The sequence below is a fragment of the Hyperolius riggenbachi genome, chromosome 5, assembly GCF_040937935.1.
Source record: "Hyperolius riggenbachi isolate aHypRig1 chromosome 5, aHypRig1.pri, whole genome shotgun sequence".
In the NCBI taxonomy this organism is placed as follows: domain Eukaryota; kingdom Metazoa; phylum Chordata; class Amphibia; order Anura; family Hyperoliidae; genus Hyperolius; species Hyperolius riggenbachi.
In genome coordinates this window covers 178528738-178545148 of record NC_090650.1, presented here as the reverse complement: position 1 = coordinate 178545148, position 16411 = coordinate 178528738, and the positions used below count along the sequence as shown (strand labels likewise).

Sequence of the window (16411 nt, the reverse complement as noted above, 5' to 3'; positions counted from 1 at the left end):
GGAATTTTGAGACAAAGGTAACCCCAGTTGCATGTGGTCCAGTATTAGTCATGGAGAGAATCCGAAGACATAACAATGAAAGTTGTTTAGGTGATACCTTTAATTACTAACTGTAAAAGATTTCTTTGCAAGCTTTTGAAACTTTAAGTTTCTGATCCAGTTCTGAAACATGCCTGAATAAGAAACTTAAATTTTTTAAAGCTTGCAAAGAAATCTTGTACATTTAGTCATTAAAGGTAACCCCACCCTTCAATGGCACAGAGAGAAGTAAGGGGAGATGTAAAATGTTAGTGATGTCAGGGTTTTACCTTTCAGTGTGCCATACAGAAAGACAAAGCGACCATATGGATCAATGGTAGATGTGGATACTAATAGAGGAAGGGAAGAAGTGAAGGCTAAATAAATTATAAATAGACAAGGCACTTGACCCAGATGGCATACATCCTCGGGTCCTAATGAAATTAAGTTCAGTTATCGATAAAACCCTTTTTCTTATCTTTTGTGACTCTCTTTCAACTGGCAGAGTTACAGTAGATTGGCGTACAGCCCACATTTTGCCATTATTTAAGAAGGGCAAAAAAAATCAGATCTGGGAAATTATAGACCTGTAAGCTTAATGTTAGTTGTGTGCAAACAATTTGAGGGGGTACTAACAGATATACAAGACTTTATAGTAGAAAATAATCGTATTTCTCACTATCCGCATGGGTTTACTGAAGACAGGTCCTGTTTGACTAACATGCTCAGCTTTTATGAGGTAGTGAAAGCTAATGTAGATATTGGGAATGCTGTAGATGTGATGTGCTTGGACTTTGCAAAGGCCTTCGACACTGTTCCCAACAAAAGTCTGGTGCAAAAGTTAAGGATGCAAGGACTGGGGAAGAGTCTGTGTGCATGGATAGGGAACTGGCTAATGGACAGAAATCAAAGAGTTGTGGTCAATGGATCATAATTAAAATGGGTGACTGTTAGCAGTGGGGTCCCACAGGGGTCAGTACTGGGTCCAGTATTCTACAATTCATTTATTAATGATGCAGTAGAAAGCAATTTTGCTATTTTTGCAGATGGAACAAAATTGTGCAGAATCATCAACTCACAGGAAGATAATGACATATTGCAAAATGATCTGGATAGGATGGCTATGTGGGCACATAAATGGCAGATGAAATTCAGTGTTGAAAAATGTAAAGTCATGCATTTTGGTCATACCAATGGTCTAGCATAGGGGTCCCCAAACGTTTTGGGTCGAGGGCCGGGTCAACGTACTTCAGACTGCTGGGGGGCCGGAGTATACATAAATTGATGTAGAAGTCTTTGCAGGCCAGACAGTGAAGCATACCCAGGTGACAACCTACAGCGGACAACAGTTTCACCTGATGTGGAATTTGATTGGAAACCAGCGAATTACTGCTTTCTGGCTTCCATGTGCATGGGTGGTGCCAGCACTGCTATTCTATATGTGGACCACCAATATTTAAAGATGTAGCTGATTGCATCTATAAGTGATACAACTTGTTTGTGGGGGGCCGGTAAAAAAGCCTCGGGGCCACATTCGGCCTGCGGGCCTTAGTTTGAGGACCCCTGGTCTAGCACCATACAAAATAAACGGGATACAGATGAGGACATCAAACTTGGAGAAGGGATTAGAAGTGTTTATCGACAACAAGTTAAATAATGGTATTCAATGCCAAGCCGCTGCAGCTAATAAAATTTTGGGATGCATTAAAAGGGAAATAAAAACTCGAGATGTTAGCATAATATTGCCCGTTTAACTCTCTAGTAAGGCCACATCTGGAATATGGAATTCAGTTCTGGGCACCACATTACAGGAAAGATATTGCAGTTTTAGAGCAGGTGCAGAGACAAGCAACAAAATTGATACGAGGGATGGAAGGTCTCACTTACCAAGAAAGGTAAGATAAACTAGGTTTATTTAGTCTAGAGAAAAGACGCCTTAGAGGGGATCTAATTAACGTGCATAAATACATCAGAGGGCATTATAAAAGCTTGGTGGATCAGCTTTTTGTCCCTAGGCTTTCACAAAGGACTAGAGGACATGATCTGCGCATGGAGGAAAAATGTTTTAGCCATTTATTTAGGAAAGGGTTCTTTACAGTAAGAGTGGCTAAGATGTGGAATGCATTGCCACAGGAAGTAGTTATGGCAAATTCTATATCTGCATTTAAAGGGGGCTTAGATGCTTTCCTTGCGTTGAAAGACATCCATTGCTATAATTACTAGGTAATGTCCAGTGGTGGTGTTCCAGGGATTTTATCTGATTGCCATCTGGATTCGGGAAAGAATGTTTTCCCTTTTGGGGCTAATTGGACCATGCCTTGTAAGGGTTTTTCACCTTCCTCTGGATCAGCAGGGATATGTGAGGGAGCAGGCTGGTGTTGTACTTTATTTTCTGGTTGAACTCGATGAACGTATTTCTTTTTTCAACCCAAATAACTATGTAACTATATAGACATCAGAAAGCAAGTTCAACCGCTGCACTCCACATGAAACAGAGCTGGACCCATGCAGCCCAGAACAAAAGCTCAGGAGAGACGAAAGGAGGTCCGCTTCTATATAACTGTCTATATAGTAAACTATATACAGTGGCTTGCAAAAGTATTCGGCCCCCTTGAGGTTTTCCACATTTTGTCACATTACTGCCACAAACATGAATCAATTTTATTGGAATTCTACGTGAAAGACCAATACAAAGTGGTGTACATGTGCGAAGTGGAACGAAAATCATGCATGATTCCAAACATTTTTTTACAAATCAAAAACCGCAAAGTGAGGTGTGCATAATTATTCAGCCCCCTGAGTCAATACTTTGTAGAACCACCTTTTGCTGCAATTACAGCTGCCAGTCTTTTAGGGTATGTCTCTACCAGCTTTGCACATCTAGAGACTGACATCCTTGCCCATTCTTCTTTGCAAAACAGCTCCAGCGCAGTCAGATTAGATGGACAGCGTTTGTGAACAGCAGTTTTCAGATCTTGCCACAGATTCTCGATAGAATTTAGATCTGGACTTTGACTGGGCCATTCTAACACATGGATATGTTTTATTTTAAACAATTTCATTGTTGCCCTGGCTTTATGTTTAGGGTCGTTGTCCTGCTGGAAGGTGAACCTCCGCCCCAGTCTCAAGTCTTTTGCAGACTCCAAGAGGTTTTCTTCCAAGATTGCCCTGTATTTGGCTCCATACATTTTCCCATCAACTCTGACCAGCTTCCCTGTCCCTGCTGAAGAGAAGCACCCCCAAAGCATGATGCTGCCACCACCATATTTGACAGTGGGGATGGTGTGTTCTGAGTGATGTGCAGTGTTAGTTTAACGCCACACATAGCGTTTTGCATTTTAGCCAAAAAGTTCCAGTTTTGTCTCATCTGACCAGAGCACCTTCTTCCACATGTTTGCTGTGTCCCCCATATGGCTTGTGGCAAACTGCAAATGGGAATTCCTATGCTTTTCTGTTCACAATTGCTTTCTTCTTGCCACTCTTCCATAAAGGCCAACTTTGTGCAGTGCATGACTAATAGTTGTCCTATGGACAGATTCCCCCACCTGAGCTGTAGATCTCTGCAGCTCATGCAGAGTCACCATGGGCCTCTTGACTGAATTTCTGATCAGTGCTCTTCTTGTTCGGCCTGTGAGTTTAGGTGGACAGCCTTGTCTTGGTAGGTTTACAGTTGTGCCATACTCCTTCCATTTCTGAATGATCGCTTGAACAGTGCTCCGTGGGATGTTCACGGTTTTGGAAATCTTTTTGTAGCCTAAGCCTGCTTTAAATTTCTCAATAACTTTATCCCTGACCTGTCTGGTGTGTTCTTTGGACTTCATGGTGTTGTTGCTCCCAATATTCTTTTAGACAACCTCTGAGGCCATCACAGAGCAGCTGTATTTGTACTGACATTAGATTACACACAGGTGCACTCTATTTAGTCATTAGCACTCATCAGGCAATGTCTATGGGCAACTGACTGCGCTCACACCAAAGGGGGCTGAATAATTACGCACACCCCTCTTTGCAGTTATTGATTTGTAAAAAAAAATTAGAATCATGTATGATTTTCGTTCCACTTCTCACGTGTACACCACTTTGTATTGGTCTTTCACATGGAATTCCAATAAAATTGATACATGTTTGTGGCAGTAATGTGACAAAATGTGGAAACCTTCAAGGGGGCCGAATACTTTTGCAAGCCACTGTAGACAGCTGCTGGGTCAGCAGTAGAGACTAACAAAGGTGTCAGTACTGCAGAGCAATAATGCAGCTGTGGTATATATGTGTGTGTGTGGGTGGGGTGGTAGGACATCAGCCAGTAACTCCATCCAGCCAAGACAGGAGTACTGCCAGGGACGTAACAATAGACCCTGCTGCAAGGGGGGCAGAAGTCACAGGGGGCTCCATTGGGGGAGAAATTTATTTTCCTTGTCCTGAGGGACTGACAACTAAGGGCACGGAGAGAAAAAAACCATTCTCTCTGCACAGTTGTTGTAATGACTGCATCTGATCAACCCCACAGGGGCTCAGGGCAGGACGAGTGCCATTGCCAATTAGCAGGCAATAGTTTGTAGCGCTCGCTGTGCTACTGTGATAAGGCATGTTAACTAAGATAGCACTTTGATAAGGTGTGCTATTTGTAATATCACGGTTTAGTGAATCAACCCCCATGTGTGTCTGTATGTGTGAAAAAAACATCTGGTGTGGCTGTATGTGTAAAAACATGCACGTTTTTTCACTGAAGCTAATGTAATTGATAGAGAAAATGCCTGCAGTGCTTTACTGCTATCTGTTTTTACCTGCAGAGGGAAAACACATTAAAATGTGCACTTGTCAATTGAATAACATTGGTTGTCAGTTTACCTGTGCAGAAAGGGAGGAGTGGGGGGAGGGGGCCCCATCTAAAGTTTCTCAGGGGGACCCAGTGGCTTCTAGTTATGCCCCTGAGTACTGCAATAAAAGGGGGGAAGTTAGACAATAGAAATAACACATGTCAAAGTACAAGAACCTAGTAGCATCAAATAGTACAGATATATGTATTGATAACCACTTGTAAGTAAAAAGGGGCACCTGGAGGAAGATCCACGTAAAAAAAAAAAAAAAAAAAAAAAGAAAAAAAGTAAGAGAGAGTAATGCAGGGAGAAAAAAATTAGCATAACACACATGCCAGAACCGGGCATTAAGATCAGGGAAGTTTCGTGTAGATGTTTCATTTGTAATGAGTGTTTTTGATTAATTGTATTTTTTTTAAAAATCAAACCAATCCGCCATACACTATTCATTTTCTCCCTAAAATTAATCAGAATTTTCCACCACAGATGATCAAAAGTTAGATAGATCAAAAGATTAAAATTAGGAAAATTCAATCCATTTATCTCAATTGAAAAAAATTATATTTCATGTTTCTATACAATCAATTAATGAATGATGATGAGATGAAAATAGTATATTCACTTTTAGTTTGATCTCTCAGTCCAATCATTATAAAGCAGCAGTTGATGCTGTTTCCAGTAGCAAAAAAATTGGATTCTATAACAACTAGTACCTACATCTGTATAAACTATCTCTGCTCTAAATTGATAATGCAGACTTAACTTTAATCATTGATGTATTAAAATCTGTTTTTATATTTCAGCTGGTACTCTTGGTTAATCAACTGCTTTGTCAATGGTATGTTTATTTTACTTTGATGTTCTGCATATAATGTTTTGTTTTGCTAAATTCATTTAGGATTAGTTCACATGGACAATAGCGAAAGGATGCAGTTAATACCTCCCTACCCTTAACTAACCGGCTAACTGTAACGGTCTGGTTTTTTGGTTTGACTGCTCGTGTGAGCTTGTCCTTAGTTTACCTTTACCCTAATGCAGGGGACAAAGAAGTAAACACATAAGATATGTATATATATATATATATATATATATATATATACATATGATATATATATATATATATATATATATATATATATATACATACAGGATCTTCTCAAAAAATTAGCATATTGTGATAAAGTTCATTATTTTCTGTAATGTACTGATAAACATTAGACTTTCATATATTTTAGATTCAAATACACACAACTGAAGTAGTTCAAGCCTTTTATTGTTTTAATATTGATGATTTTGGCATACAGCTCATGAAAACCCAAATTTCCTATCTCCAAAAATTAGCATATTTCATCCGACCAATTAAAGAAAAGTGTTTTTAAAACAAAAAAAGTCAACCTTCAAATAATTATGTTCAGTTATGCACTCAATACTTGGTCGGGAATCCTTTTGCAGAAATGACTGCTTCAATGCGTCGTGGCTTAGAGGCAATCAGCATGTGGCACTGCTCAGGTGTTATGGAGGCCCAGGATGCTTCGATAGTGGCCTTAAGCTCATCCAGAGTGTTGGGTCTTGCGTCTCTCAACTTTCTCTTCACAATATCCCACAGATTCTCTATGGGGTTCAGGTCAGGAGAGTTGGCAGGCCAATTGAGCACAGTAATACCATGGTCAGTAAACCATTTACCAGTGGTTTTGGCACTGTGAGCAGGTGCCAGGTCGTGCTGAAAAATGAAATCTTCATCTCCATAAAGCTTTTCAGCAGATGGAAGCATAAACCCACTTTTGAACCAGAAACAGCGGCAGAAGCGCCTAAACTGGGCTACAGAGAAACAACAGCTCAGTGGTCCAAAGTACTTTTTTCGAATTAAAGCAACTTTTACTTGTCATTCGGAAATCAAGGTGCCAGAGTCTGGAGGAAGACTGGGAAGAGGGAAATGCCAAAATGCCTGAAGTCCAGTGTCAAGTACCCACAGTCAGTGATGGTCTGGGGTGCCATGTCAGTTGCTGGTGTTGGTCCACTGTGTTTTATCAAGGGAAGAGTCAATGCAGCTAGCTATCAGGAGATTTTGGAGCACTTCATGCTTCCATCTGCTGAAAAGCTTTGTGGAGATGAAGCTTTCATTTTTCAGCACGACCTGGCACCTGCTCACAGTGCCAAAACCACTGGTAAATGGTTTACTGACCATGGTATTACTGTGCTCAATTGGCCTGCCAACTCTCCTGACCTGAACCCCATAGAGAATCTGTGGGATATTGTGAAGAGAAAGTTGAGAGACGCAAGACCCAACACTCTGGATGAGTTTAAGGCCGCTATCGAAGCATCCTGGGCCTCCATAACACCTGAGCAGTGCCACAGGCTGATTGCCTCTATGCCACGCCGCATTGAAGCAGTCATTTCTGCAAAAGGATTCCCGACCAAGTATTGAGTGCATAACTGAACATAATTATTTGAAGGTTGACTTTTTTTGTTTTAAAAACACTTTTCTTTAATTGGTCGGATGAAATATGCTAATTTTTTGAGATAGGAAATTTGGGTTTTCATGAGCTGTATGCCAAAATCATCAATATTAAAACAATAAAAGGCTTGAACTACTTCAGTTGTGTGTATTTGAATCTAAAATATATGAAAGTCTAATGTTTATCAGTACATTACAGAAAATAATGAACTTTATCACAATATGCACATTTTTTGAGAAGATCCTGTATATATATATATGGCAAGATCTGAGCTGGAGCTGTTTTGCAAAGAAGAATGGGCTAGGATTTCATTCTCTAGATGTGCAAAGCTGGTAGAGACATACCCTAAAAGACTGGCAGCTGTAATTGCAGCAAAAGGTGGTTCTACAAAGTATTGACTGAGGAGGCTGAATAATTACGCACACCCCACTTTGCAGTTATTTTTTTTTAAATGTTTGGAATCATGTATGATTTTCATTCCACTTCTCATGTGTACACCACTTTTTATTGGTGTTTTACGTGGAATTCCAATAAAATTGATTCATGTTTGTGGCAGTAATATGACAAAATGTGGAAAACTTCAAGGGGGCCGAATACTTTTGAAAACCACTGTGTATATATATAATATATATATATATATATATATATATATACATATACATATATATACATATACATATATATATAATTCTTTTATTTTTTACCTGGTCAGACTTGTTTATAAGTAATATTATATACAGTTATCCTTCTGCTCCTTAGTTTTTCTCTAATATTGTATACCACAATTAATTCCAGATTTGAGTGTTGCCATCTAGCTTCTCACCCTCAGGGCCTTTCAAAACAGTCAATGAAATCCACATAAGTAATGAGGCGGAACGTCTGCATTATGGTCATTTTTTTCAAGGGCAAAACTGTAGACCTGCAGAAGGCTGGACTGGTCCACAAGACTACACCAAGCAGCTTGGTGAGAAGGTGACAACAGTTGGCATGATAATTTACAAATTGAAGAAACACAAGATAGCGGTCAATCTCCCTTAGCCCTGGGCTCCATACAAGATCTCACCTCATGGAGTTGCAATGAATGGTGACGAAGCAGCCCAGAAAAACAGGGAGAAACTTGTCTCAGGACAGCTGGGACCATAGTCACCAAGACAACAAATGGTAACACACTATGCTGTAAAGGACTAGTCTTACAAAGCCCATAAGGCCCTCTTGGTCAAGGTAGCATATGCACAGTCCGTACAAATACAAGTAAATTCCAATTCCAGCAGAGCTAAACTCATGCAGTCCTCCTCACACTTTCAGCTGCAATTTAACAATTATATTTAGTTTACTGTTTCAATATGGTTGTGTTGTAGTTTAAAGCCAGATAGCAAAGATTAACCCATGAGTTCTCCCCTGCGTAACAGATGATGAACATTCCTGTAGCTCCTGAAGTCTTGCAGTATTCAAGTTAATGCACCTGCAAAAACAGGTTAACAATGGTGCATTGCCTAAGCAATACAATATCACCACTATCCCAAAATGTTATAATGTGGTTATAAATTCCAGTGTCTTGGTGAGGGTGATCACTACATGCACCCCCCTCTACACACATTTCTCACCAGATATCTGTATAATCATGCTTTGTATATCAATTGTTAGACCCTCACAGCTGGAAGTGTACGTTACTATACAGCATATAATTTTGTATGCCGATCCGGCCAGGGCTCCTGCAGTGTCCCACAGCTACCCTCCGTCCGATCCTTTTACACTGACACCGGCACCTTCGCAACATAATAAAATCTCACAATCCCACACCCCAGGTGGAGCTAACCAGATCGTGGAAATTTATTATATGTTGTGAATTTGCAAAGAGGAGGGGGCGAAATCCCTCCTGAGATGTGTGCAAACCCGATGGCCAATTACAGGAAACATCTGACGTCTGTGTTTTCCAGCGAGATATTTGCCACTAAGTACTGTCATATTCTGACATACCTTTTTTACTCATTACAATGTACATCAAGCTCTAACTTCGGGGCTAGACTTAAGGTGCCCATACACTTACAGATTTGCAGCATATTTGACCATCAGATACATTTCTGGCAGATGCCTGTCAAGTCCAATCTGACAGGAATCTATCTGATGTGTGCCACACACTAGGAACAGATTTCCAGTAGATTTCAGAATAAAATCTATTGGAAATCGATTAAATGCATTATTGGACCATTAGATTCAATGCAACTCTATGGGCCATCGATCTGCTGGCAGCAGCAGATCGACCCAGATCTTCCATCCTGTCAGATAGGTCAAATCGATCGAAATCGGCCACAAATTGATCGAATGGGGAATTTGATAGAATCTATTTCTGATCTATCGATTCTATAGAATCGATCGATCGATGTCTGAAATCGACCACTGTATGGGCCGCTTTAAGCAGATTATTCTAATGATGGCCACTAATGATCCAATTTTTTTCGTCCACTGTTGCCAAATGTATGTAGTAGAAGGCTAAGCTAAGAGAATATACTTTGAAGGGATTAGTGGGCACCATAACACGATTCAGCACACACTGCAGTTAGCGATGGAAACCAGAATAACAGCTTACAATGTACATAATTAAAGGATACCAGAGCTGAATTGCTCTGGTAAAAACAGAATGTGCAGTGGGTAGATGGTTAAAATCAAATACTTATCATGCCTCCCTTTCCTCTCCGTCACTTGCTGTTCTCCTTCAATCAGTGCTGTTCTCCTTGGCAACTTTGGCAGTATGTCTGTTTTACCAAATCCCAAAACAATCACGGGGCTTTTTATGAACAAATAGTCTTTTTAATTCTTCTCTGTAAAAGTTTCTTCAATATAAAGGACAGACATGTGGATTTATTTCAGATTTCCAAAATAAGCCCGCAAAAATCCGAAAATAAATCCGAAATAAACCCGCATGTCTGTCCCTATTATTGAAGAAACTTTTACCGAGAAGAATTAAAAAGACTATTTGTTCATAAAAAGCCCCGTGATTGTTTTTGAATTTGGTATAATGCTTGACTTTGGGGTGGAACAATACTATCTGTTTTTATCAGTATCTGTATTAGTATATCTGTTTTGCTCCTCTGTGGCCACGCAGTGATGTCACAGGACAGGAGCGCGCACGCTCCCCCCACTCTTACGTTCCGACTTCAGGAGCAGGGGTAAGCGGTGAGTGACAGAGGGGAACAACGGCAAATGATGGAGGGAAATGGGAGGTGCGGTATTTGCTTTTAACCCTCTACCCACTGCACATTCCGTTTTTACCAGAGCCCTTCGGCTCTGGTATCCTTTAACCACTTTGCATCCAGACCTTGGTTTTCCCCTTATGGACTAGAGCAAATTTGACATTTTAGCTATGTCCCTACTCACGACACGTAAATGATCTAGATATTGTCTTTTTCAAGACAAACTAGACTTTCACTGGCAGGTATTTTGTCCCAATAAAAAAAAAAAAAATTCTATGCATTTTAATGGGAAAAATAGAAGAAAAAAAATCATTATTTCTCAGTTTTCACCAATTCCAGCTTAAAAAAGTGCTAAAGTAGATAAAAACCATGCCACCTGTTTTATGTTTCCCCAGTATAGATTGCCGGATGTGTCCCCAATATCAGCCCCCCGTATAGCCAGATGTGTCCCCTGCATTTGCCACCCCAGTAGATGGACACATTCGCCCCCAAGGTTAGCACCCCTCACTTTAGCCAGCTGTGTCCCCAGGATTACTGTTCCCCATTATAGCCAGATGTGTCCCCAGCTACCTATACTGGCCAACCTGTACCTGGCTACCTATACTGGGGCCAACTGTACCTATCCTGGCTAACTTATACAGGGGCACCACCTCTACCTGGCTACTTATACTGGGCACCTATAGCTCGCTACCTGTACTGGGGGCGCCTGTACCTGGCTAACCTTTACTTAAGGGCACCTATTGCGGGATACCTATACTGTGGGGGCACCACTGGGGGGACCTATACCTGGATACTAATACAGGGGGGCAGCTGTACCTGGCTAGGACAGAGGTGGGACAAGAGGTGGGACACAGGGGGATAAAAGAGGCACAGGGAGAACAGAGGTGAGATGGGGACATGAGGTGACATACAGGGGGGCAGATTCAGGTTAGGAACGGACCTAGAGCCCCTATCTCATTTGTTGACCAGGGAGAACCTGTATTTTGCTCCACCCACATCGTGTTTTTGATGCATCCTTTGGGGCAGGGGTGGTTTCAAGTTATGGGCTTGGGACCACCAAAACTTTAGCTACGCCCCTGGTGACCTCAACTGACACCCAATGAGCATAGATAGCACAATGTCAGTATCACATTTACTTTATAGGCTTTTTTATTTATGCCCTTTTGGACTTTTTTTCTAATCGAAATATTTGTCTTTACAGGAGTCTATGCTTTTGGATTTCTTTTTATGTTGCCTCAGTTGTTTGTGAATTATAAGGTAATAAACATTACACGCAAAGTATTATATGCAGAGTGCTAGGGTAAGCATAGATAGCAGTGAGCTGTTTGTACTAACTATTGTTTTACTTCTTCCACTAGATGAAATCGGTTGCACATTTACCTTGGAAGGCATTTACATATAAAGTAAGTGCTCCTGAATGGTGTACAAATAATGCAGTAATAGTTTTACATTTTATACTTGAACCTGTACCAGGGATACCCCTGCCTGTTCCCCTCACCCAAGTATATTGTAACGCTTGTGGAATTATCTCCGTGGTCAGCGCACAAGATGTGCGCTGACGGTGCGGAAGTCCTCCACAAGCGTATTAAACCGATAGAACCCAGATTTGGTGCGATGCACCTGTAGAGAGAAAAGTGAGCACAGAGACAGAATGTATGTGTGTCCACCAATCTACTCGCCACGCAGCGACGGTGAACACACAACAGCGGAAACCAAGTGGGAACGCAATCACAAGACTGGCGATTGCCAACAGTGACACAAGACCGAGCAGGACAGAGCACGAGAGTAGCAAGAAGGCACAGCAAGCAACAACAATCAGAACATCAAGGAAAATAACAAACACTAGCTAAATGCGAACACCGCACTCATTCGCAACAGCGAACGTGTTTAAAACACGATCACCGCACATTAGGCGCCCCAGTGATAAGCGTGCCACCCTAACTAACCAATGAAACACAAACATAAAATAGAGAACGCGAACGCTTGCTAAACGGTTGCCTCACCTAGCCTACAGCAAGCGTTCATACCAGACAAGACAGACAGATGGGGCTACCAGTAGCAACCGCTGCTCTGGCTAGCACCCCTAAGGCAGAATACAGAAGGAACCACCGTTGCTACCGCTAGAGCGGATGCGATCCAGACAGACAAACAGATGGGGCTACCAGTAGCAACCACTGCTCTGGTTAGCACCCCTAAGGCAGAATACAGAAGGAAGCACTGCCACTACCACTGGGGCGAATGCAATCCAGACAGATGAAGAAGCCAGTAGCAACCGCAGCTCTACACTCCCAGACAGACAGAACGATTTCCTGTCAACTGCCGCTGGCGACAAGACAATCGCAAGACAGACAAGACAGAATAGGCAGTACAAATAAAACACAACCTTGACTGCACTAAATAAGAATGCAAGGAGCACTCCCCAAGAATTAGCTACACTAAGATAGCAATGGCTGACACTCCAGGTGAGTTTGCAGGAACAAACCTCTATGACCAGCAAGGGATTCTGGGAGAACATGGTATTTATACTGCAAGCCTTCAAAGGAGGCAGCTAGGCAATTTGCATGACAAGTGTATGCAAATTCCTCAGCAGAGCAACTCTGAAACTTGCAAAGCGAAGACAGGTCTCTTTTTCCAGAGACCTGCAGCATTCAGACCTAAAGAATGGACAAACAGCTGTCTGCCCGTGCAGACAGCTGAGCAGATCATTACATATATTATGTAAATACTAGTGTAGTAATTCAAAATACTTTAAGCACCTGTGTTTCTATTTTTATTTTTAAATGATAAAACTGTGTTTTTAGTTTAATGTTGTTGTCACATGTCCAAAATGCACCTTTCGGTTCTTATTCATACTCTTCAGGAGTTTGGCTGTCTTGGGCACCACTATCACCATAGGCTAAAGTACAAAAGAGGGTACAGGGTGGAAGGGGGCACTGCTATTTTATTGGGCACCTTATGCGTCCAAATTTCCCACAGTAGCCAACTTCCATGGCTTTCAATATTTTTTTTTCTTTTGGCAGGTAGGGGGGGGGGGGTGAGAAGGGGGGTTACAGTTAAGGATAGGCGTCAGTGGGGTGGGGGGCTTTTAAGGCTTAGGCATCTGCAAGGGGATTGGTAGAGGGAGGGGTTTGTGTGAGAACTGTAGTAATATATCGGTATCATTTACCAGTAGTTTACTTTAAGTATTTGCACTTCAAAGTAGTAGAGTATTGGTTTACTGAACTAGTGGCTATTTTGGGTGCCCTGTTTGCATGTACATGTTTTCACAAGCCAAGCCAAAGGGTGTTGTGACTGTAGATCAGTGTCAAATCTTGTCGCTAAACTCGGGGGTGCTATAGCGTTGCAGTGGGGGAGCAGAGAGCCATGTCATTAGGCAGAGAACATGGATCTGTTTCCCATCTGCCCCCCGAAGATCCACCTCGGGTTCTCTTTAACCATTACACCATCCAGCCACTAGCACAACTATATGAAGCTAACTACAGGCCCTGGTAATCCAAATCCAAAAAAGCTTTATTGGCAGGACCAAATACATTTAGCATTGCCAAAGCATTAGTATTAGCATGGGATGGGGTGGTTGTGGGATTATAGTGAAGTGTGTAGGGGGTTGAGGTATACAGTCCATAAGGGTGTGGAGGATATAAAGGACAGTTTAGGGGCTGGGTGAGGAGGGGATAGGCGGGAGTATGGGGATATACAGTTTGTGGGATATCATGTTCCTCTCAGTTGGTGGCAGTTAGCAATATATTGGACCGCTATTTGAATGGATGTTTTTTTCCCTCGTCAGTAGAATGTAGAGTTTCCTCTATCTAAAGTACCTAACTTGCTTCAACCCTGATGCCCCTTTTACACTGGTGCATTGCATTACCCTGTTTTTACCGCAAGGTAATGCTACACCTGTGAAAGTGTATGGTATATTTCACATTGAGGCGATGGAAGGGACGTATTTGTTGCGCGGCCAATGCTAGAGCAACAGAATGTTGGTGTTGAACTTGTGCAGCGACCGTAAGCCATGTAAGTCGCGACACAGGGTTATGTTTATTTTTTTGCTTGCAGCGTGCATGCGCGGAAGCGTATTTTGTCAGTACACTTCCATGCAATCCGAATATCGGCCACAGAAAGTGAGCACTAAAAAGCTTCACTTCCTGTTTGGCCTGCAGCCACAATGGAGATTACCACGCAATGCCACAGTAATCTCCATCCGCTTTTTTTGGCGGTGCGATGCGATCGTCCAATTGCACCGCTACTGCGGGTTAGCAGTGTGAAACCAGCCAAAGAAAAACAAGAAATCTCCTGGCTGGGGAGGGTTTCACCCTTTAAAATGTTTCTCTTGCCAGAACTACTTTATCTATTTTGCAACCTTCCCATCATAGTCCCCATTTACTTTTTTGTAACTATGCAAAAAATAGTGACTAAGTACACATGGGCCAAAAGAAAAATGATATCTCCAACCACATTCTTACAATGAAACAGAGCAGTGGAAGCTTTGACCTTCCTTCTCTACAACTCCATCTATTGTTTTTAAACTCCAATTCTCTGGCAACTAGATTAATGGGACAGAGCCTTCAAGACCCAGACCCTCTTAGAGGACAGGACTAAAGCTGTGATAGACGTTAGTTCTGCTTCTTGTGTATACCATTGGGATAATTATCTGAAACTGTTGTGGTAAAGATTTATAACCCTGGTCAAGTTTGCTAGGTTCCAAGCTACCTGCTCCCCACCCCCCATTGGAGGAACTGTGGCAATGCTGGTACACTACCACATATCTTTTGGTTTTGTCTGCAAATTAGACGCCTGTGGAAACGTATTGAAAGGGCTCTTCCCTACCCTTTCCTACCCTCTAGAGTGGGTCCCTTATCACCCAGTGGGCTATCCTCCATTTGAACAGTTACACGATTATATTGTCAGACTATCTGATTATCTCTCACATACTAACTGCAACTAGACAGGCTATAGCCTCCCACTGGGAAACCACAGAACTAACCACTTTTAGTTCTGTAATCACCAAAGTTGACTTTCAAATACATGCTGAGAAGTGTATAGCCACTGGGAATGAAAGTGCTAGTTTATTCCTAAAGAAAACTCGTAAATGGCCACTGATTTTTTTCCCCAGTCATCTTTAGTAGATTAAGCACCCGCCTGAAAGACTGTACTCAAGACCCCTACATAAACTGGTCCAGTTCAAAAGCTGTTCGTTTTTTGAACTATTACACCTACAGGGAAACCTCTTTTTCAAAACTGACTTCTGAAAGTGTGGCTTTCGTTTTAAAAATTGGAAGCAGTAGAGCAGTTGTGTCTGGCCCTTATAAATTGGCTAACAGGAATGCTAGCCCTGAGGGATCAGGGGGTGCTGGCTGCTCCAAAGTAGGAAATAATTCACAGTTGTAGGCTTGCTATAGATCTCAGTTTGCAATCCGCCCACAGAATCCCTGGTAACAGTAAGGTCAAGGAAGTTGATGGATACACTCTAAATCTCAAATGCGGATCTCATACTGATGTTTTTTAAATACGTCTACAAAGGCATGAAACATGTCATCAGTGCACTCTTGTCAGCACATTATTAATGTACTTTTCTTAGTAAGAAATGTTGTAAATGTTCATTGACAACTTATCACTAAAGACCAGGGTGTCCTCTAACCAGCCAAGAAATAGATTAGCATTGGACGGGGAGCAGGCAGTCCCCATAGCGTTTATCAAACACTTTATCAAACGTTTGATAATTTACCTCATGGGTAAAATCTAATTTTTAATTCACTAAGGTGTTATATATTTATTGAACGTTTTATCGGTAAAACATTCGATAAATATATAACACCTTAGTGAATTCAAAATGAGATTTTACCCATGAGGTAAATTATCAAACGTTTGATAAAGTGTTTGCTAAAGCTCCGTGAATTGAGGCCCGTGAAACAAAAATATGTTATGTTTTAAG

At 41.6% G+C, this 16411-nt stretch overlaps 1 protein-coding gene across 5 annotated transcripts in view; it reads left to right on the top strand.

The window, feature by feature from the left end:
• CLPTM1L (CLPTM1 like) overlaps positions 1–16411 on the top strand; it is a 699988-nt gene that overhangs the window by 549440 nt on the left and 134137 nt on the right. For 4 of the 5 annotated variants that reach the window (XM_068236456.1, XM_068236455.1, XM_068236457.1 and 1 more), the window contains 3 exons: positions 5639–5673; positions 11684–11739; positions 11841–11885. In XM_068236456.1, the coding sequence (XP_068092557.1) occupies positions 5639–5673; positions 11684–11739; positions 11841–11885 (136 nt within the window). The remainder of the gene's footprint in view (positions 1–5638; positions 5674–11683; positions 11740–11840; positions 11886–16411) is intronic. The other variant, XM_068236460.1, reaches the window with a different exon arrangement.